The sequence below is a fragment of the Terrapene carolina genome, unplaced genomic scaffold (assembly GCF_002925995.2).
Source record: "Terrapene carolina triunguis isolate 2854851 unplaced genomic scaffold, T_m_triunguis-2.0 Scaffold120, whole genome shotgun sequence".
NCBI classification, from domain to species: Eukaryota; Metazoa; Chordata; order Testudines; family Emydidae; genus Terrapene; species Terrapene triunguis.
This window is the reverse complement of record NW_020664471.1, coordinates 9,626,967-9,648,912: the sequence shown is the minus strand read 5'-3', so window position 1 is coordinate 9,648,912 and position 21,946 is coordinate 9,626,967. Positions and strand designations below refer to the sequence as shown.

The following is a 21,946-nucleotide window of genomic DNA, read 5'->3' as shown; positions in this document are numbered from 1 at the left end:
TTAGGAACAGCTGTTTCAACTCAGTAAGTAGAAGAGCCAGCAGGCGTCCTTTTAGATAATGAGCACTCAAAGGTTTCTGCCCAAGGCACCCCAGGGCCTGAAGGAGGACTCACTGACCTCTCTAGCAGGAACTTTTTCAGATGAGATGCCATAGTTCCTTCCATGCACTTAGAAACTGATTTACAGATGGCACATCACTATGTAATGTGCTGCATACCCAGATACAACAAGCATCTGGCGTGCCCATTACTGAGAGACATTACTGCCAGAATGAAGGGCAACTGTTAAAGCCTGGAAATTTGTGTTCAGTCATTATGATTGATCCCTGATTCCCAGTACTGGGGCAAACACTGAGGCAAAACCAAAATTCCTTATTATTGAAGAAAAAAGAAAAGGCTAAACCAGGGGTCGGCAACCTTTGAGAAGTGGTGTGCCAAGTCTTCATTAATTTAAGGTTTTGCGTGCCAGTAAAAGGTTTTGCGTGCCAGACCGGCAGTGCGGGCGGCAGACAGAACCCCAGACCGGCAGCGGGCTGAACCGCTCAGCCCGCTGCCAGTCTGGGGTTCCGTCCACCGCCCCTGTCAGCTGGGGTCCCGGCCGCCGGCCCCGTTCAGCCTGCTGCCAGCCGGGTTCCATCCATCCAGGCCGGTAGCGGGCTAAGCGGGGCCGGCGGCCAGGACCCCGTCTGGCAGCAGCGTACCACTAACAATCAGCCTGCATGCCGCCTTTGGCATGTGTGCCGCAGGTTGCCGACCCCTGGGCTAACCTAACAATAATCACTAACTGACTGCTATCTATTTACAAAACAATGGGTAAGCTACACAGTGAGCAAAGAGGGTACTGCCACGGTGAGACAGAACTGAGGGGCAGTTGGGGTCACCCTGCCCTTTACATCCTCAGTTGGAGGTACGAGGATACACAGGGTGTATCTACATTGCAGCTGGAAAGGTGTCTCCCAGCCTGGGTAGACCAACACATGCTAGTTCTGGTCAAGCTAGCATGCTAACCATAGCAGTGTGGATGCTGTGGGGTGGGTGACAGCATGGGCTAGCCACCCAACTACAGACACAGGGCGTTGGGTGGGCTTCTACTCACAGAGCTAACCAATACTGCTGCCCGTGCTGCAACATCCACACTATTTTTAGTGCACTAGTTCGGCCAGAGCTAGCACATCTGTCTACCTGCCTGGGAGACACACTCCCAGGTGCAGTGCAGCTCTATGCTCAGAGTGCAGGCACAGCTCCCAATGGACACAGCTGACCAAAAGAATCTGAACTCAAGTGCACTGGGTGCATGCCCCGCAACAGCAGAATATACATTGACAAGCACTCAAAGAAGAACGTATTGTTTCTTTATTGCTGTTTAATATTACTACTGCAACACACAGGGTCTATTCTCCAGTCAGTGAGTGTATGTAATGCCTATTACTACTAAGGACATTTAGGGCCTTGATTTTCAGATACCTTATTTGCAGATACCTGATTTGCACCTGCAATTACTGAACCTGTATGTAATGACAGAAGCAAATGTGCCTGATCTGTACACCCAAGTACTCATTTGCATAAGCAGATTAGTGCATGCCTAGATTTTGTGAATCTCTCTCCCTACATTCAAATGCTGAAACCACTCTTAATGTACTAGTCAAGAGACAGATAAAAATCATTTGCTTAAAGGAGATGTTCGTCTCATACAAAATCACCCTCAATATGTTTGTGGCTAGTTTAGGTCAGTCTCTTAAGACAAAAGGTGGCTGGCTAGCAGAAGCCTCCTGTACAGGTTTCACAGTACATCAAGAAGGCTTTGCTTATTCTAGTACAGAAGAAACATGTATTCATGGAAATGAAAATTATCATTTTTTCCCTACCCCTATACTGATGGATTCATCCTTAGGGATTTTTCCCATTTCTACTGAAAACACTGATTTTGGAAGTCTGCTAGAAAACTGAAGCAGCTATTACTTTATAGATACATATCATATTTATCTATTTCATATATTTTAGCAGGAAAGAAATGGAGATCAATTGTTCTTACTTTAACATACCTAAAGAATTAATGATTTAAGATTAAAGGGTAAATCCTACTTATACGTACGGTTGAGCACTTTGACCAGTCCAAAAAATAATCGGTCAATTGACCAGCAAAATATTGTCAGATAATGTCAAAATGGTCAAATATTTTAAAGCATTACTTTATTAGAACAGTAACCACAGCAAAAGCAAAAAAGAAAGACTTTATGGTCTCCAATAGACTTAGCCTTAGATAGATACATATTCCTAAAACAAATTTACTTAACTGAGATATTTTAACTCAGAAAAATGTGAAACAATGAAATGAAGTTCTAAAAGATGAAAGAATAATTACACTGCTCTACAGCCAAAATGCTTCTGAAATAAATGTAGTCAAAATTTACTAATTCTGGGTCACTGAGAACGAAAATGATGCTTAAAATTGTTGATTGGCTCTAGTTTTCAAGATATGCTATTGGGTCAGTATATACGACCCTTGACTTGGGAATGGCGGAGGATACGTGGGTTATAAAGGGAAGGGATCTCAATTTAAACCAGAAATGACTAAAATACATCTTTGACTGGATCTATGAATAAATCTATGACTGGGTTTGGACAGTACTTGCTTTTTAGGCAAAACAATGAATGATGCAAGCTGAAGCTGGTATTGCGTCATACATGATATGAATTGCATCATGTTATTCCTAGAAGTCATGGATGATGCAATCATAACGAAGCTTACATCACTCTGCTGAACAAATTGCCCTATATCAGCTCTAGAAATCATACAGTGTCGTGCTCTCTTATTTGTCAGTGTTTGATTTTGCAAAGGGACACATTTCTGTTTAGCCAAAGTGAGCAGAGATGCCTCGTACTTGTGTGAACAGTGCAGATAACTTCTGCTATGTTTGTGGTGAAGTGACTTTTGCATCACAAAAGCGCAGTATAACCACTATAATTAAGAAAGCCTATCACCTTTATTTTGGCTGCAAAATTGGAGATCAGGACAAGAGGTGGGCCCCACACATATGCTGCAACACTTGTGCAACAAATCTTCGCCAGTGGTTGAACAGGAAAAGGAAATCTATGCCTTTTGCATTGCCAATGATTTGGAGAGAGCCAACAGATCATACCAGCAATTGTTACTTCTGCATGGTGCCTCCAGTTGGGAAAGGTGTGTCAAAGAAGAAAAAGTGGACTCTGCATTATCCAAACATTCCATCAGCTATACGCCCAGTACCCCACGGAGAAGGACTGCCAGTTCCTGATGCACCAGAATCATTCTCACTTGAGTCAGACGAGGAAGAGGAAGAGGATGAAACTTCTGGTCCTGAACCATCAATGTCACAGGACCCACATTTTCTCCCATCCTCCTCCTCTGAACCACACCTCATAACGCAAGGTGAACTGAATGACCTTGTCAGGGATTTGGAACTACCCAAGAGTAAGGCAGAGCTGTTAGGCTCCAGACTACAGCAGTGGAATCTCCTGGCAGGTGATGTTAGGGTTTCCCATGTTCCGTGACCGTCAAAAGGATCTTGTCCCATTCTTCTTCATGGAAGGTGATCTTGTAGCCTGCAACATCATCGATGGTGTGATGGCAGCCCTCAACATCGTTCACGATCCAGATGAGTGGAGACTGTTCATTGATTCATCGAAGACGAGTCTTAAAGCCGTTTTACTGCATAATGGCAATGTTTTGCCATCAATTCCAGTTGGTCATGCAGTCCATATGAAGGAAACCTATGACAACATGAAACAACTTTTGAGGTTCATAAACTATGACCAACATCAGTGGCAGCTTTGTGGCGATTTGAAGGTTGTTGCTTTCTTGCTTGGTCTGCAGACTGGATACACAAAGTACTGCTGTTTTCTCTGCAAATGGGATAGTCGTGCAAGAGATTCCCACTACATCAAGAAAGATTGGCCACGCCGACAGTCATTGGAGCCTGGGAGGAAAAGTGTTCAGCATCCACCACTCGTTGAATCAAGGAAGATTTTGTTACCACCCTTACACATCAAGCTGGGTCTGATGAAGAACTTTGTCAAGGCCATTGACAAAACACAAGCAGCTTTCAAGTACCTCCGTGGAAAATTTCCAAGGTTAAGTGAAGCTAAGCTAAAGGAAGGTGTCTTTGTTGGTCCTCAGATTCGTGAACTTCTTCGAGATGATGCATTTGACCATGCACTGCGTGGCAAGGAAAAGACTGCCTGGAAAGCCTTCCAGTTAGTGGCAATAAATTTTCTCGGAAACAACAAGGCAGACAACTACAGGTTGTTGGTGGAAAACCTCCTCAAGGCATACAAAAGCCTTGGTTGCAACATGTCACTAAAGATACATTTTTTGCACTCTCATCTAGATTTTTTTCCACCGAACTGCGGAGCAGTGAGCGACGAGCACGGCGAGCGATTTCACCAGGACATTGCAACAATGGAGAAATGCTATCAGGGCAAATGGAGCCCATCAATGCTTGCAGACTATTGCTGGACAGTGACAAGAGATGCTCCATTTAATGAATACAAGAGACAAGCCAAGAAGCGCCGAGTAGACACTGAATAGGACTAAACTATGTACAGAATAGTTTTTTGCCTTTTGTTTCATAATAAATTTTATTTATATAACCCTTTTGCTGATTTTTAAAGTGTTACATAAACAGGACAGGTGAAATATTATCATGTAAAGCAACCATAAACACATGAAAAGACCTAGGTTTACAATTTATGATTAAAACTCTACTATCTACACAATATACGTAGACATAAAATGTAAAAACTTAAATATCTTAGAAACAGTAGCCAATCAGTTGTTTTAATTGTCATATTTGAATTCAGCACATCAAAATACATAATAAATAGCACATTTTATCTCTGAAGCAGACGACTTCTCAAAAATTGTAGACCAGTGTTATCTTTTCTAGCAATGTCAGGTTAGCATTTAAATGTGAACACTATTCAAGACACACACACAACGCCATCTACAGCCTCAGAAACAACTCTGACATCACAATCAAAAAGGCTGACAAAGGAGGTGCTGTCGTCATCATGAATAAATTGGTATATGACCAAGAGGCTGCTAGACAGCTCTCTAACACCACATTCTACAGTCCATTATCCTCTGATCCCACTGAGGATTACCTTAAGAAACTACACCATCTGCTAAAAAAAACTCCCTGACAAAGCACAGGAACAGATCTATACAGACACATGCCTAGAACCCCGACCAGGTAGTATTCTATTTACTACCAAAGATCCATAAACCTGGAAATCCTGGACGCCCCATCATCTCAGGCATTGGCACCCTAACATCAGGATTCTCTGGCTATGTGGACTCTCTCCTCAGGCCCTACGCTACCAGCACTCCCAGCTGTCTTCGAGACATCACTGACTTCCTGAGGAAACTACAATCCATCGGTGATCTTCCAGAAAACACCATCCTGGCCACTATGGATGTAGAAGCCCTCTACACCAATATTCCACACAAAGATGGACTACAAGCTATCAGGAACAGTATCCCCGATAATGTCACAGCTAACCTGGTGGCTGAACTTTGTGACTTTGTCCTCACCCACAACTATTTCACATTTGGGGACAATATATACCTTCAAGTCAGCGGCACTGCTATGGGTACCTGCATGGTCCCACCGTATGCCAACATTTTTATGGCTGACTCAGAACAACGCTTCCTTAGCTCTCATCTCTAACGCCCCTACTCTACTTGCGCTACATCAATGACATCTTCATCATCTGGACCCATGGAAAAGAAGCCCTTGAGGAATTCCATCAGGATTTCAACAATTTCCATCCCACCATCAACCTCAGCCTAGATCAATCCACACAAGTGGTCCATTTCCTGGACACTACTGTGCTAATAAGCGATGGTCACATAAATACCATCCTATACCGGAAACCTACTGACCGCTATACTTACCTACATGCCTCCAGCTTCCATCCAGGACAAACCACAGGATCCATTGTCTAGAGCCTAGCTCTAAGATACAACCGCATTTGCTCCAATCCCTCAGATAGAGACAAGCACCTACAAGATCTCTATCAAGCATTCTTAAAACTAAAATACACACCTGCTGAAGTGAAAAAACAGATTGACAGAGCCAGACGAGTACCCAGAAGTCACCTCCTACAAGACAGGCCCAACAAAGAAAATAACAGAACACCACTAGCTGTCACTTTCAGCCCCAAACTAAAACCTCTCCAGCGCATCATCAAAGATCTACAACCTATCCTGAAAGATGATCCCTCACTCTCACAGATCTTGGGAGACAGACCTATCCTCGCTTACAGACAACCCCCCAACCTGAAGCAAATACTCACCAGCAACCACACATCACTGAACAAAAACACTAACCCAGGAACCTATCCTTGCAACAAATCCCGATGCCAACTCTGTCCACATATCTATTCAAGTGACACCATCACTGGACCTAATCACATCAGCCATGCCATCAGGGGCTCGTTCACCTGCATATCTACCAATGTGATATATGCCATCATGTGCCAGCAATGCCCCTCTGCCATGTACATTGGCCAAACCGGACAGTCTCTACGCAAAAGAATTAATGGACACAAATCTAACATCAGGAATCATAACACTCAAAAACCAGTAGGAGAACACTTTAACCTGTCTGGTCATTTAATGACAGACCTGCGGGTGGCAATTTTGCAACAGAAAAGCTTCAAAAACAGACTCCAACGAGAAACTGCTGAGCTGGAATTGATATGCAAACTAGATACAATCAACTTAAGCTTGAATAGGGACTGGGAATGGCTGAGCCATTACAAACATTGAATCTATCTCCCCTTGTAAGTATTCTCACACTTCTTATCATACTGTCTGTTCTGGGCTATCTTGATTATCACTTCAAAAGTTTTTTTCTCTTACTTAATTGGCCTCTCAGAGTTGGTAAGACAACTCCCACCTTTTCATGCTCTCTGTATGTGTGTATATATATCTCCTCAATATATGTTCCACTCTAGCATTCGAAGAAGTGGGCTGTAGCCCACGAAAGCTTATGCTCAAATAAATTTGTTAGTCTCTAAGGTGCCACAAGTACTCCTGTTCTTTTTGCGGATACAGACTAACACGGCTGCTACTCTGAAACAAGACAGAACAGTTACAAAAGAAAAGAAAATGAAATTAAACAGAAATAAAACAAACACAAAGCAACTATAAGAGAAAAAGTCATTTTAAAATGCTCTTATGCTAGGTAGACAGCAGGCCAACTCGGTGAGCAGCTTAATGGCTGTCTCTCTTTTCTTCTTGTGTTGGGGAAGGAGGTTTAATGACTTTGAACCCCCCTTTCCCTTCTCCACTCCCTTCTGAGTTAATTTTGTATGTTTGTCTAGTCAGTTTAGACTGTAAGTGCTTTGAGGGCAGGAAATGTTCCTTTTAATTTGTTTGTATGGCCTGGTAAACAAACAAAAATATACATGCATACCATGTTTGTTCTAAAAGATTCCAGCCAATCAAAATGCTCAACTTTGAATTAGTTCACCTTTTCTCCCAACAGGTGGCATTAGCATGTAGTAATGTAAGTGACCAAGATATTTAGGTAGGCTTGCTAACAGATGGCACCATGATACATTCAGAAAGGTAGTCCATTGCCTACATCAGAACATTTTTGCTGGAATACTTGACTGTGGTCAAATAATAGGTGGTCAATTGACAAGCCAATTGACATTATTTGATGAGTCAATCGACCAGACAAGCCTCCATAAGGCTTTCTGCAACCTCACTGGGTGAGGCATGGGAATGCACTGAGAGGTGTGGCTAGGAGAATTTCAGTGGGTCATACACTGAAGCCCCTACACACTGGAACTGACCATGCCCCATAACCAGCAGAGCACATACCTGAAGTGCCTCGTAGGAACATACTAAGGCTGAATTCCAGAGCTCCCTGGAGAGCTTATTTAGGCATCATGCCCTGATGTTGTGTGGGTGTGTTGGGAAGCGAGGGAGTGGAGTCATCATTCAGCCACTTTCCACCACGCCCAGCACAGGACAAGACTGAGCTCTAATGAGTGAATGTCATTTCATTTGTACATAACAATTTAGATAAAACAAACACGTAGGGCCTAATTCTGACCTTGTGCAACTCAACTGACTTCAATGGCATTCCACCAGGGTTGGAATTGGCAGGTAGAAAACATACCACAATAGATCTGAATAATATTCACTTTGACCATAATGCCCAGTTAAAACAATTAATGTAAGCGGCCATCTGCCTTCTAAGTGCAATTATGCTGCATACAGAATGTCAAGACTACTCTTCCGGAAGCAAATAGTTTAGTCAGCAGGGGCCCTGGCTATAACCCAAAACAAACTGTACCACGTGGGTTCACAGCAAACCTAATCTTCTTGACTCTCCAACTGAAGCCTCTTTTTTCTATTTTTTTATCAGCTCATTAAATTTGCATTAGCAAAACATCACCATTCAAAAGCAGGAAGACTATTGTGTATTCCAAAATACTTAGTACCACCAACGGTAAAAAACAAATGCTTTACTTGTAGTATCAGATGATTACGTTACTTTCCCATATGTATTATGTCACATACACATGCACAGAATGACTTCCTTGCAGCACTCACAAAGAGGTGCACGATCAAGCCCTAGGGCTTCAATTCAGCAGATCACTTAAGCACATGCTTAAATTTAAGCACACACTTAAGCTCTTTGTTGCATCGGACCCTGTCCATTTTTTTAACGTTATATTAGTACAGAAAAAATGGCCCAATGCTGCATAACACTGGCAGATTCAATGTCAGTAGTTAATGGGAATCCTCACTTGTAGTCAATTAGCGCCTTGTAGGTCCTGCTGCTGCTCACATCCAAGTCTTGGTCTACACATTTTTTGTATTGGTATAACTATGTTGATTAGGTGTGTGATTTCTTACCCATACAGTTTTACCAGTACAACTTCTAGAGTGGATGTATCTATACCAGTATAAAAGATGCCTTATGCAACTATAATCATTGCCCTTCCTGAGTGGGGAATAACTATCCCAGTATAAAGCATCTTCATACCAGTGTGACCAGGCCAGACTAGGGGAGTTGCACCATTTTAACTACATTGATGTAATTAAAGGGGTACAACTTTTGTGTACAGACAAGTCCTAAGTCAATGGCAAAAATCTGATTAACTTCAATAGAAGTACAATTTTGCAGACTGATAGAAGATAAACAGAGAGACTTTGTAATTCAAGCATATCTCAGAAATGACTCCATTTTATTTTGTTTTAAATTTTCTTAGGCAATTTACCAGTGGACTGCACTGGACCATAACCATGAGCTATTTTAGCCCCAGAGGAAAATGTTTGAGCAAGTTGGGAGGGAATGAAAATAGGGGGTTAGAACAGAATGACTTTTTCAACTTATGTTTACAGTAGCTGTGATGTCACTTACTTTGGCAGAGGTAACTTGGCATCTCCTCTCCAGCTTTTTCAGGGGTTTAGGAAGGTAATTATTGACTCAAATTATGTTAAAAAAATTGCTAATTACATTTTGAAACAAGCATGATGTGTATTTTCCCCTTTGCGGAATCTTACAAACAAGTGCTTGCTTTTTAATGGAGCCCTTTTCATTTCTCCTTTAATAATGATTGTGGCATAGTCACAGTGCCTTGATAATAAAAGTTCGAGACTGGAGAGCAAAATTCTATTTTACCCATTGGTCTCCTTAAATTTATATTAATTCATGCCACATTACAACTTACTATTTGTATTATGGTTGTACTTAGGGACCTCAACCAACATTGGAGCTGCGTTGTGCTAGACACAGTACAACCCATAATGAGAGAATCCCTGCTCCACAAAGGTTAGAGTCTAAAATAGACAAGGCAAAGGGTGGGAAGGGATACAGAAGCACAGAGAAGTGAACTGACCTGCCCGAAGTTATACACACCACATCTGTGGTAGAGCCAGGAATAGAACCCAGGTGCTCAGGGTCCCAATCCAATGCCTTAGCTATTGGATCATGCTGCCTCCTGAGAAAGTATTTCCTAGTTTGGGTAAAATTTAAATCTTTTACAGCTTTTTAATCAATTCTCCTCTGCCCAAAGAAAAGTACAATCGATTACCCAGTAACTCTGAACTGTTATGGCAAGTCCTTGTTGTAATGTTTATAGTACCCTTCTTTTATGCTAAAAATAGCTCTCGTAAACAAGCTTTGATTAATTCCCACTGTCAGGATGTGCACTGTTCCCAAGTTTTAGAACACTTTTTCCATAGATGCTTGCTCATTTCCTTTAGTCCAACCTCTTGGAACAAATTTAAATGCTAAAAGTCAGATTTCCCTTGAAAGATATAACAGCTCAGGTGTAAATAAGCACCATATGCCATCTGAAAGAAGGGTCTGTATTCTTTCAGACACCTTTTATCTTGCTCAGATGTGACTTTTTTCAATTTAAAGAAGTATCAAATGCACATAGTCTATTGGAAATCGTCTGCACTGGCATGACCTAAGAGTCAATCTTCAATGCTTGACTCCTCCCCTGGGCTAGGCAAAGACTCGGAAAGTTGTTTGGATGTCATGTTCAGCAGATGAAATCACATGCTGCCCAATAACAACAATTACGGTTCCCTACTCCTCCAAAAAAGGGTGACAGGGTTTTATCTGGCATGTGGGGGGTAAAGAGCGAGGGTTTTTGTTAGGATACATGTACTGTTTCTGTAAAACTATGGTAGGAAGGCAGACAGGAGAAGGGTTATAGAAGGTTCTAGGAAGAAGCTCTACAGCAGTGGTTCTCAACCAGGGGTACCCCGGGGGTATGCAGAGGTCTTCCATTGGGTACATCAACTCATCTAGATATTTCCCTAGTTTTACAACAGGCTACATAAAAAGCACTAGGGAAGTCAGTACAAACTAAAACTTCACACAGACATTGCCTTGTTTATACTGCTCTATAAACTATACACTGAAATGCAAGTACAATATTTATATTCCAGTTGATTTATTTTATTCGGATATAACGCGGTAAAGCAGGGCTCCCGGGGGGCGGGGCTGCGCACTCCAGTGGATCAAAGCAAGTTCAATATAACGCGATTTCACCTATAACGCGGTACGATTTTTTGGCTCCCGAGGACAGCGTTATATCGAGGTAGAGGTGTATATGGTAAAAATGAGAAAGGAAGCACTTTTTCATGCAGTGACACTTCCGTACTTTTGTTTGATTTTATAAGCAAGTCGTTTTTAAGTGAGGCAAAACTTGAAGGTACACAAGACAAATCAGTCTCCTGAAAGGGGTACAGTAGTCTGGAAAGGTTGAGAACCACTGCTCTTCAGTGAATCACAGAGAAACAGAATAGCTTTACAAATAATATTTGTCTTATTCTAGTAAAGTTTCTCCTGTTCAGTATCAGAGGAAATTGACTTTTTCTGTGATTCTCTGTCCTGACATAACAATCCTCATGTCTGAGAAGATATTCTCAATTTGTTCAATAAAAGCTGCAATTTAGATGCATCAGCAAAAAGCCATTAGGAAAGCTCCCAGCTTCCTGAAGGGCTCACTTAGAGACAAGCACATCAACAACTTTCTAGAAAATAATTGCTTTTTTGCTATTTAGTAACTTTATTACAAAGCGTTCATATCCAGTCAGGGCCACCCAGATCTGTGAGGAGGTTCAGAAGGCACTCAGCACCTTGTAGGATCAGACCCTTAGCTGGAGTAAGTCATATATGAATTTTCTCAAGAGAGATGCCATTGTAGGAATGTAACATTCAACACACTTTCCCACTCTCACTGATGGGGCTGTGGTCGACACAGGGAGTTATTTTTCCAATTAAGCAAAGCAAACAAACAAGCTATTTTTAAGTAATGTTTTATGTCACAATGGTCTCAGCTTGTCCAGACATGCTAAACAATAGCCAGACCAGTGCTCTGTAGAGTTTATGCTATGCCTTAAAATCATACAGAACAGCTATTTTTTCCCTTCTGCTCCCTGCTGGCTTTCCGGCTCTGTTGTCTCCCTCCCTTGAAACAACTTCACACCAACTTCCTTACAACCTCCCTTCTCTGAAACAACTTCCCGTCTGCTTCCCAGCTCCCTCTCCATTCCTTCTGCTGTCTCTCTCCACAGAAACAACTCCCAACACCCAACTTCCTCTGCTGGATTTCTACACAGAAAAGTGTCCCAGGTGTCTGTACACTTTGAATAAGGAGAGGGAAAGCTGACAAAACAATCTTTGCCCGATTAGCCCGATGAAAGTATCTGGCATAACGTGAACCATATTACATGTGTCCTGAGACACACAACTCACTAACGTCAATGAGAGTTCGGATGTGCAAGGCATTGGTCCAAGTGATGCTTCTTTTCTCATGAATGTTGTCACAGTCTCAGTTTAGTTGCTGGCAACATGTATTAATATACAAAATTGATATTTAAGTAGCCTGCCTATACCCCAGCATTCCCAGGCCAGCTGGGAGATATAATCCCTCCAGTGTGTCCTGGGTCAGTCTCAGGGCCTCCTCCAGTGGGGGGTGCCCAGTAGAGTTCCAAAGGAAGCCTCCCAGGGGGCATCCTTATCAGGTGCCCGAACCATCTCAGATGGCTCCTCTCGATCCAGAGGAGTAGCGGCTCTACTCTGAGGCTCTCCCAAATAGCTGAGTCCCTTGCCCTGTTTCAGAGAGTAAGCCCGGCCATATGTCAAGCCATCAAATTTTATCTGTGTACTAAAGATCCTAGGAACCTGATTCTGCAAACTCTTACGCCTCTTTGGACTTCAGCTGAGCTACTCACAGAAGTAAAATGCAGGATCAAGATCCTAATTTGGAAAAAACAAGATATATTCTAAAATAATCACACTCATTTTCTCATATAAAGATGACAAAATCTATCATGTCAGTATAATTAGAAGACATCTTGAAAAATCTTTAAGGTGATCATATTTAACAATGTCTCTGCTAAGTTCCAGTTATATTGTGTCTCTTCTGTTCTGTCTACGCACAGCATGGAAACAATTATAAAGCTATTGTTTCAGTTTGCTTCCTGTGATACTGATCTCAATCAGGCTGTCAGACCTACAGCCTGTATTTCTAAATGTTAAAGACTTCCTTTCCAACATTCCCACACTGAATTGCCTACTGTGAAAATCAAAGGGAAATGTGTTACTAAGTAAAGAACAACTTTTATAAAAGCAAAACCTGGTATTTTTTACCCTTTTGAACTCTGAAGACATTCAGCCAGCTATTTCCTATTATGATAGGACACAAAGGGCCAAATTCAGACCTTTCAGTGACTTCAATGGAGTTGCAACATCTTACATGGAGGCAGGTATGTTCAGAGGGCCTTAATGGAGGAGGAAGTGTGGATAGAGCATTGGACCGGGACTCAGGAGACCTAAATTCTATTCCTGGCTCTACCAGTGACCTGCTGGGTGACAATGGGCAAGTCACCTCACCTCTTTGTGCCTCATTTTACCCATCTGTAAAATAGAGATAATGACACTGACCTCCAATGTAAAACCCTTTGAGTTTATTATTAAGCATTTATTAAATTATTTTGTATTATTATTGTTAATGATGGAGTTAGACACCATTAACTTTCAAGAGCAGTTGGCAATCTAATTGCTTTAGGCCCCTTTGAAAATTCCTGTTACAGTGTGAATGTAGGATCCAGTCCTCTGAGGTGCTCAGCACTCTGAATTCTCACCCATACAATGAGAATTATAGAGGTCAGCCCCTGGAAGTATCAGACCCCTGGCAGGATCAGAACACGTGGCAAATACTTTGATATCAAAACATTTTTTTCTTAAATGACTGTAGCTTTTGATAAAAATAATCAAAGCTTGAATAATAACAAAAACACTAAGCAAGCAGTATTGTGTACTGGATTCCCTTTAAAGTATTTTTTTCAAGTTGAATTGGCAGCTTGTTTTACTGACAATGTGAGTACATAAATGCAGCAAATATTATTTTTACAGTTCCAATCAGTTACAAAATAAATACACTCAAGTCCAGTTTATAAAAAAATGTCTAGTTGACTTAATCATGGTTGTGTCCAAAAAGACAAGATAAAATGAAAAGGAGTAGCCTGAGTTGAGGCGATCCACTGTTTCTCGTGGAGAGTTCAGTCCTTTAAATTCCCATTTTCAATGTCAGCAGTCAGAGACCAGCTGTCACACTAACTTCTGTGCTTCTAATCAATCATTTTATCAATGTACCCTACTGGAATTAGGTTCCTCATGTGTAATAAAAGGCCAAATTCTGCTCTTGTGAACACCAACATAAATCAAGGGTAACTTTATTCAAGCTACTGCAGACAGTCTTGATTTAGACTGGTGTGACTGACAGCAGAATGTGGTCAAGTATCTCACAACCCACTTTCCATTTTGTTCCACACTACTTTCAGAATGTTTGCATGATGAGCAGCAATCCTGGTCATACATGAGCAACAAATTGTATTGGAAACTAACGTTTTCCATTAAATTTGACATTTCATCATTGTCTGATGACAGCTAGTATCCTGCTAAAATGTATCTAATTCAAAAGAGCCCAATATCAAAGGTGGTAAACTAATTCTCATCCTGCTTTCAAATTAACTGATCAGAAAAACTATGCTATTTAAGCATTAACTATTGTACATAACTATTATATAACAAAATCAAGTTCTTCATATTATTAGCCAGCCCCCATTCTCTCTTGAGGGACAAAAACAATATTTTTTTCAACTAAACCTTGACTGCTAATAGTTTTCTCAGAAATGTCAACTTTTATTTACAAAAAACTTGATTTCCAAATATCACGCTTATTCAGGGCAAGAAATAATTTCCTAATGGGTACAGGTTTACTTTAGGCTAATTCTTTCAATATATAATTCCTAAAATATCTCAATCTATGTTTCCTTCTTGGGAATTTATTGGAAAATGTCTATTCTCCCTTGATACCAATGCATTCTCCCCACTGGTCTTAATGGTAATCATGTGTGAATACTGAGGGAGGCAACAGGCTGATGAAAGTAAAGTCTTGTCTCGTCAAAAAGGATTTCAAAAATCTTCACAGTAATTTAACACTGCTGTGTTCTAAAACCCAATAACATTTTAAAACTATTTATTTCAAATATTCAGGATCAAATTCATCTGTAAATCACTTGGTTAACTTAAACAGATTTGCACCTGAGATGAAGACGGCTATGGACCAAGACTTTCTGAAGTGACCAAGGATTTTGTATGCTCAGTTCGGGACACCTTAGAGGGTTCTGATTTTTGGAGAGCAGGTGTAAAGCACTTTCTGAAAAATCAGACCCCTTTAAGGTGTTCAAGGTGGGCACTCAAAAGTGCAGACACCCAAAATAACTTCTGAAAGTCTTGGATGTCTAAAGGTGCATTCTGTGTAGAAACAACTCAGACTTTGGTTACATGATGTAATTATATTTGCTGTACAAACAGAAGAACAACATCTGACTTGCTGCTGGATTTGTAGTTAAATTTATACCTGACTTGGAAAATAAAAAGTTGAATTATTAAAACAAAGGCTGTCACAATTGTAACTGATGACTTATTTCAGGTTCATTTAGCTACTGGGTAGTGGGGTATTCCAGGTACATTGATTCAGTTGCATTCACCACAAACTTGTTTTAAAAGCTGATTTAATTATCACGGACAAATCATGCCAATATCAGATCTTGGAAGTGTCAAACAGTATAAACTTAAGCCAGACATGTATGAGGACACTAAAAGATATGTTTTATTCATACTTCTTAGTCTGCCAAGAAATATAGATTTAATTCTTTTTGAAAGAGTTCATTTTGCCTTAGTAATTGCTAAATGAATCTGGTGTCCTTGTGTGAGGATGATAACAACAAATCTGAAGTTACTTAATTTTAACTTTCAAAGACATCCTTGTAATATAATAACGTTATCTGTCTTGTTGTCCTTAGGGAAAAAAAGAAATTTGTTTTCTCACTAATCTAGTCTACTCTACACCAATCAATAGCTCACAATCTGTAGATGTAAAAAATTTCTTCAATATTTAAAATTGATTAACTGGTAACTAGTTGGCATGACATATGGAGTTTTTAATGGGAAGAAAGTTTGTTTATTTTATGCAACTTGTTTGAGTATGGCATATTACTGACAAAACCACAGATGATATGCGAGTTCTGTTAAGCAAAGAGAGTTTTCTAAAGATCCCTCTATTTTATTTTCCATTATAATAGGCACAGATAGAATGTAATTTTCTCACAATCACTATGAGCCAAGAATAAAAACTCTTAAATCAGTTCTAAGGAAGTGGAAATGCACCACAGTAAACACAAAGACATCCCATAATCACCTGGAAACAGAAATGCGTGAATTCGATTTAATCTGACGTTACCTGCTGAATAACCACAATTAGCATGTGATTTAGCTATTACACTCCATGATAAAACAGACACTCAAGAAGTAACAGAAAAAATAAGATGCTTTCTAATAGCATTTTTTGCAGTATTACTATATATCTCACTTGTCAACTTAAAGACTGTGGGTAAGATCTTGACTCCATTAAAGTCATTAGGAGTTTTGCCATTGATTTATCTGGGAACAGGATTTCATCCATACTATTTCATTTTTAACTCAGGTATTGTATGAGTTATTGTTAATGTTGTAGTTTCAGTGTTCAAGAAATCACTGTATGAAAATCACCCCAGAAAGATCAGGACTAGTGATATGCAAATCTTGAAGACATAGTTAACTTTGAAGAACATGCAAAGATTCAGGTCTGTTTTTAGTTTAATCAAACAGTTTTACCATCCCTAGATCTTACAGTGTTTAGTCCAAAGAACTAAGTGACCCTTTGATTTTAGATGTTGTAATTACTCCTTATACATCCTGTTGTAGGTAATGAGTAATGGCATGCCTCCAAACAACAAGGGATTAAATCTTTACCATTTTACATCCCTGATTTTTTCTGTCATAAAACTAAATACAGGTGTTATTCCTTGCCACAATTCAGAATCAAAGAATGGAAACTGCGATTACAATTGCTTTCATTGATCTTGTAGGTTGCAGGGGCCACAAATGTCCACCGAAGTCACTTCCCAGAGCAGCGTACACTCAGAAGTGGTAGCAGTAATTAAAAACTTTTAAAATACATTTCATAATTTACTGATGCTGAAAGATCCCATTCACCATGTGCGCCATCATATAGCTCTGAAATGAACAAAGTGGGTGGTTTTTCTTTTAACAGAATCTCTCCATCCAGGTCAAATATTTTAAGATTGTGGCTTTAGCTATTTTAGCACATTGTGCCTCAGATCTACCAGAATGCCATCTATTATCTATCTACTATCAGCATATAGTACAATTAATCCTTTTAAACAATGTTTTTTGGACATTCAAAATGTCAGAGCTGCCTTCTAAATGCATGTCTGCAAATGTGTTTTCCATGCCAAATCAGGATTTACTTGTCTCAGCATGGAAAATTTTCTGCAATTTATAATCTAGGTATTTTAATTATGATTACATTCATGAAATCTTTTTAATTGATTTTAATTAGCCATTTTCTAGGGCATTTTTAGATTAATTTCTACCTATATGAAATGTCATTGAATTTGGCTTCAAATCTTATTTTGACAATTAATGACTGATATTGCTCAATTTTCTCTAAGACCTTACAAAAAAATCACATTGTTCTGATGAAAAGCTATGCTCTAATGTTTGTCTGAGTTCTCAGAACACGTGCTGAGGTGTCCCCTTTATGCCTTTAGTCTCTTGTATTTAGAAAATAATAAGCATACCTTTGCCATTGTGATATCAACTAACATTGACCTTTCTCTTCTATGGGCCTTACCTGAGGACAGCAGTTTGTGAGTGCGTAAGAAACTGATTGCCAGACGCATTATGGATGCCTTGTCCAGATGCGAACTAACATTGTGGGGCAAGGGCAGTTCATGGGCTAATTCATAGAATACTTCAGTCTCCTTGCTTCTTCTGCACCTGGCTGCATCTCTTGATTTCTCCTTCCTCCTTTCTGAGCTGCTCCTATAAAGTAAGCAAAAAAGACAGGTCCTGAGAAGCTATTCATATCTTAAGAGAGACATTAACTGTCAAGGAGTATGATCTTCTCAGCAGTGAGCCAGCTGGCCATTTGGCTGAAAATAATAGAGGTGATAGCATTTTGATTCTTCATAAAAGCCCTTGGAAAGTGACATCACAATAAAGAAAAAGTTGAAATTTTATTCAGGTCAACATTTGGTCCCACAGAATTCCCATTGACTTCAATGGGAGAAAAATGTGGCCTTTGGTGAGAAGACTTAAAAGATACAGCAAATCATGGGTGCTGCCATCATTCAATTTAAATTTGATTCACTAAAGGACTTTGTTTTCAGGAGGTTTTAAAAATGGTTTGGATTCTTCAAGCAAGCTGAATTCAGATATTTTCAGTCTTTGGAGACATACATATTTTTCAAAATGCCGTGTAAAGAAACTGTGACCCCACTTAAAGTCAATGGCAAAACTCCCATTGTCTTTACAAGGGTAAGGATTACATCCAGAATCTTTTAGTTTCCATAACTATATAAAATAACATATGGAATGATACAGTATTATCATGGAACGCTGTTCTGATAATTCTCCCTACAGTGCAAGGAACTTTTACAGTGCTGTCATATGGGACAGATATTAAGGAAAATGTACCTTAATAATGTGAATTTTACTACTGACTACAGACCTCTCACAAAGGATCCAATCCTGCCAGGAACAGAGTGTAGAGAGCAGTGCACCAGGGTGATGGGTTCACAGCACCTGTTTTACAGTTGGAGCTATTTCAGAGAGTGTGGCGCTGTTCCTACATATAGTGAGTTGGAAAGGCCATTCCTTGCATTTCAATAAAAGTAAGCAGTAGGCTATCAAGCTCTGTTGGTCTACACAAAATGTCCCAGTTCAAAATCTGATGTGACACATGAAAAAGCATCTTTTTTATTTTATTTTTTTTTACTATGAAAGAGACTAATCATGAAATATATTAAATAGAAAAATACCGTAGAATGAAATAAAGCCAATTCTTGGCAAAATCTGTCCTAGTAAAGTCTCCTTCTCTCTCCTGTCTGTCCCTCCAGTGAAATAAACATAACCAATAGAGCCGGCTCCTCCACACTCCAAGGAGAACAAGAAATAACAAAGGTCAAAGGTATTTTACAAGGGGCAGTGGACAAAATTAATCCACCAGAAAGCACAATGCTAAGTTTAAAGAAGCAAGAAACACAAGCATGTTTGTTACAAGTTTGGGGTGGCTAGTTTGTTGAGGGAAAACTTCATTAATTCCTATACAGTACTTCATAGATAGTCTTGGAAGGATTAGATTTTTACCAGTAAATGTCGATTTCATCGTACATACACAAAGCAATGAAAAAATATTTCCACTATAATAATCAAGATTTACAGATAGGCAAAGTAAAAAATAAAAAGCTGCTTGAGAATTTAATTAGTGTAAAAATCCAGTGATTTTGACTTTTGAATTAGGCTTGTTAGAAATGGACTAACAAATGAATAGGTATGATTTCTTGATCTAAGGATATTTACTTTGTATATTTTGACATGTGATGCTGACAATTTGTGGTTTAACAGTCTATAAAGTCAAACTTTTTGAATATCAATGTCTACTGTCATAAAATAATTGTCTAACATCCCCCAATAATGTCATGCCACTGTGAAAATCTAAAATGGATAACAATCTAAAAAAATGCTTACAATTAAACCAATATTATGCATCAGAATTTTTTTTTACAAATTGAATTCTGCCAAGTCTATTTATAAAATGCATTTATACCACAGAGCACATCTCCCCCAAAAGAAAATAAAAAAAAAATTAAGAGGTGTTTAAAAATCTTCAGCTGATATAAATCAGTGTAGTCCCACTGACGTCAGTAGAACTTCATCAATTTATGACAGCTGATGGCTTTGGCCCTTAGCTGTTCATTATACAGTGTCCAGTGAAATGTATTGCTCCATTTCCTGGTCAGAAAACTATAACATAGCAGTCATTTTAAATGACCTGGCTTGGATGAGAACAGGATGTGACATGTAAGAGGTCAGTCTCTCAGTTTCAGAAGCTGTAATTTTTTAGCAAGTATCCCATTTCTAGTGTCACCTACACAGGCTCTCATTTTGAGGCTATGAACTAAGACGTTTGTGACCTTGGGCAGATTATAGCATATTTTGAGTGGGAGAGGTTGTGTGGCTGGACAGGTTGGAAGTGCTTGTCATCAGGGGAAATCACAGATGGCTTTGTCATCTTGGCTGCAGCTCCGCGCGGCTCCCAGAAGCAGCCGGCATGTCCGGCTCCTAGGCAGAGGGGTGGCCAGGAGGGCTCCGTGCGCTGCCCCTGGCCGCCCCTCCACCTAGGAACCAGAGGGACATGCAGCTGCTTCCTGAGAGCTTCGCAGACTCTCTCCCACCTGAAGTCAGCGCCGCCGAAGTCAGCAGCCCCCGGAGCCCACACCCCAAACCCCCTCCACGCCCCAACCCTCTGCCCCAGCTCAGAACCCCCTCCCGCACCCAAACTCTCTCCTGGATCCCGTACCCCACACTCCCTCCTGCACCCCAACCCCCCTACACACACTCCAAACCCCTTGGCCCAAGCCCAGAGCCCCCTCCCACATCCTGAACTTCTCATTTCCGGCCTCACCCCAGAGCCCTCACTTCCCCACACAAACCCCAACCCTCTGCACCAGCCCAGAGCCCCCTCCTGCACCCCAAACTCCTTACCCTGACCCCACCCAACAGTCTGCATCCCTGGCTGGAGCCCTCACCCGCTCCCGCAGCCCAGCCTCCTGCCCCAGCCCAGTGAAAATGAGCAAGTGAGCAAGCAAAGGAGGAAGGGGGGATGGAGTGAGCAGGGTGGGGCCTCAGAGAAGGGGTGGGGCAGGGGCAGGGGCAGGGCAGGGGTATTTGGTTTTCTGCAATTAGAAAATTGGCAACCCTAGCCTAGGTGGATGAGGTTGTAGATGTGTGCTGATGGGCATGTTACCAGGGTAAGAAGCCTCAGAAATGCATCTTTTAATCCCTGAGACTGACCTCCAGCCAACTTAGTACAGAACTATTTTTTCCCCAGGTGAATATATTCTAAAATGTTGGTGGAGAGACTATTATGAAAGTTATCTATGAGATGCTGCAAACATGGAAATAGCAGTCGCATAGAAATTTGACAATACTTCAAAGGGACTGCTTAGGTGAGTAACAGGCCCTCACAAGGGGACACTGATTCTTTACTTTGACTGGGTGGAGTTTTCATATCATGAGACTATGGTAATTTAAACAAACACAAGTTAATTAGTACAGCATCTTAGCCTTAGGCCATAGTGCACAATCAAATAAATGTAAGATAAATAAAAATTTTAAATCAACACAGCTCAATAAAATAAATACAGACTTTTCAGATGCAAAAGAAGATAACATCAACTCTTCTCCCCAAATCAAGTACACTTTTAAAATCACAACCCATCAAACAAGATGCAAAATTAAAACAAGCAGGGTTAGAAATACATTTGTTCATTTAGGTCAGAAGGAACCTAGCTTTAACATACACCTCTACCCCAATATAACGCAACCCGATATAACACAAATTCAAATATAACGCGGTAAAGCATTGCTCGGGGGGGGGGGGGGGGGGGGGGCTGCACACTCCGGTGAATCAAAGCAAATTCTATATAACGCAGTTTCACCTATAATGGGTAAGATTTTTTGGCTCCCGAGGACAGCGTTATATTGGGGTAGAGGTGTACTTTTTTCTTGTCTTTATGACTTGTCGGCAACTAGGGTGAAAGTCCATATAATAGAAACATTTCCCCCACACAACAAATATTTTAGTTTTTGAACTGGTGTAGTAGAAAGCATCTGAGCCGAGAACAGGATTGAAGGTAATTTAATAGTGATCTAATAAGTAACGGTCAGATTATCTGCTCATGCACAGTCCCTCCACCCAGATTTCTGCAGCGTTTGTGTGCAGGAGAG

The 21,946-nt window shown here is 40.5% G+C and overlaps 1 protein-coding gene across 1 annotated transcript in view; it reads right to left on the bottom strand.

The window, feature by feature from the left end:
* EPAS1 (endothelial PAS domain protein 1) overlaps positions 1 to 21,946 on the bottom strand; it is a 152,310-nt gene that overhangs the window by 58,020 nt on the left and 72,344 nt on the right. Inside the window, exon 2 of the mRNA XM_026652519.2 lies at positions 17,787 to 17,977. Within this exon, the coding sequence (XP_026508304.1) occupies positions 17,787 to 17,977 (191 nt within the window). The remainder of the gene's footprint in view (positions 1 to 17,786; positions 17,978 to 21,946) is intronic.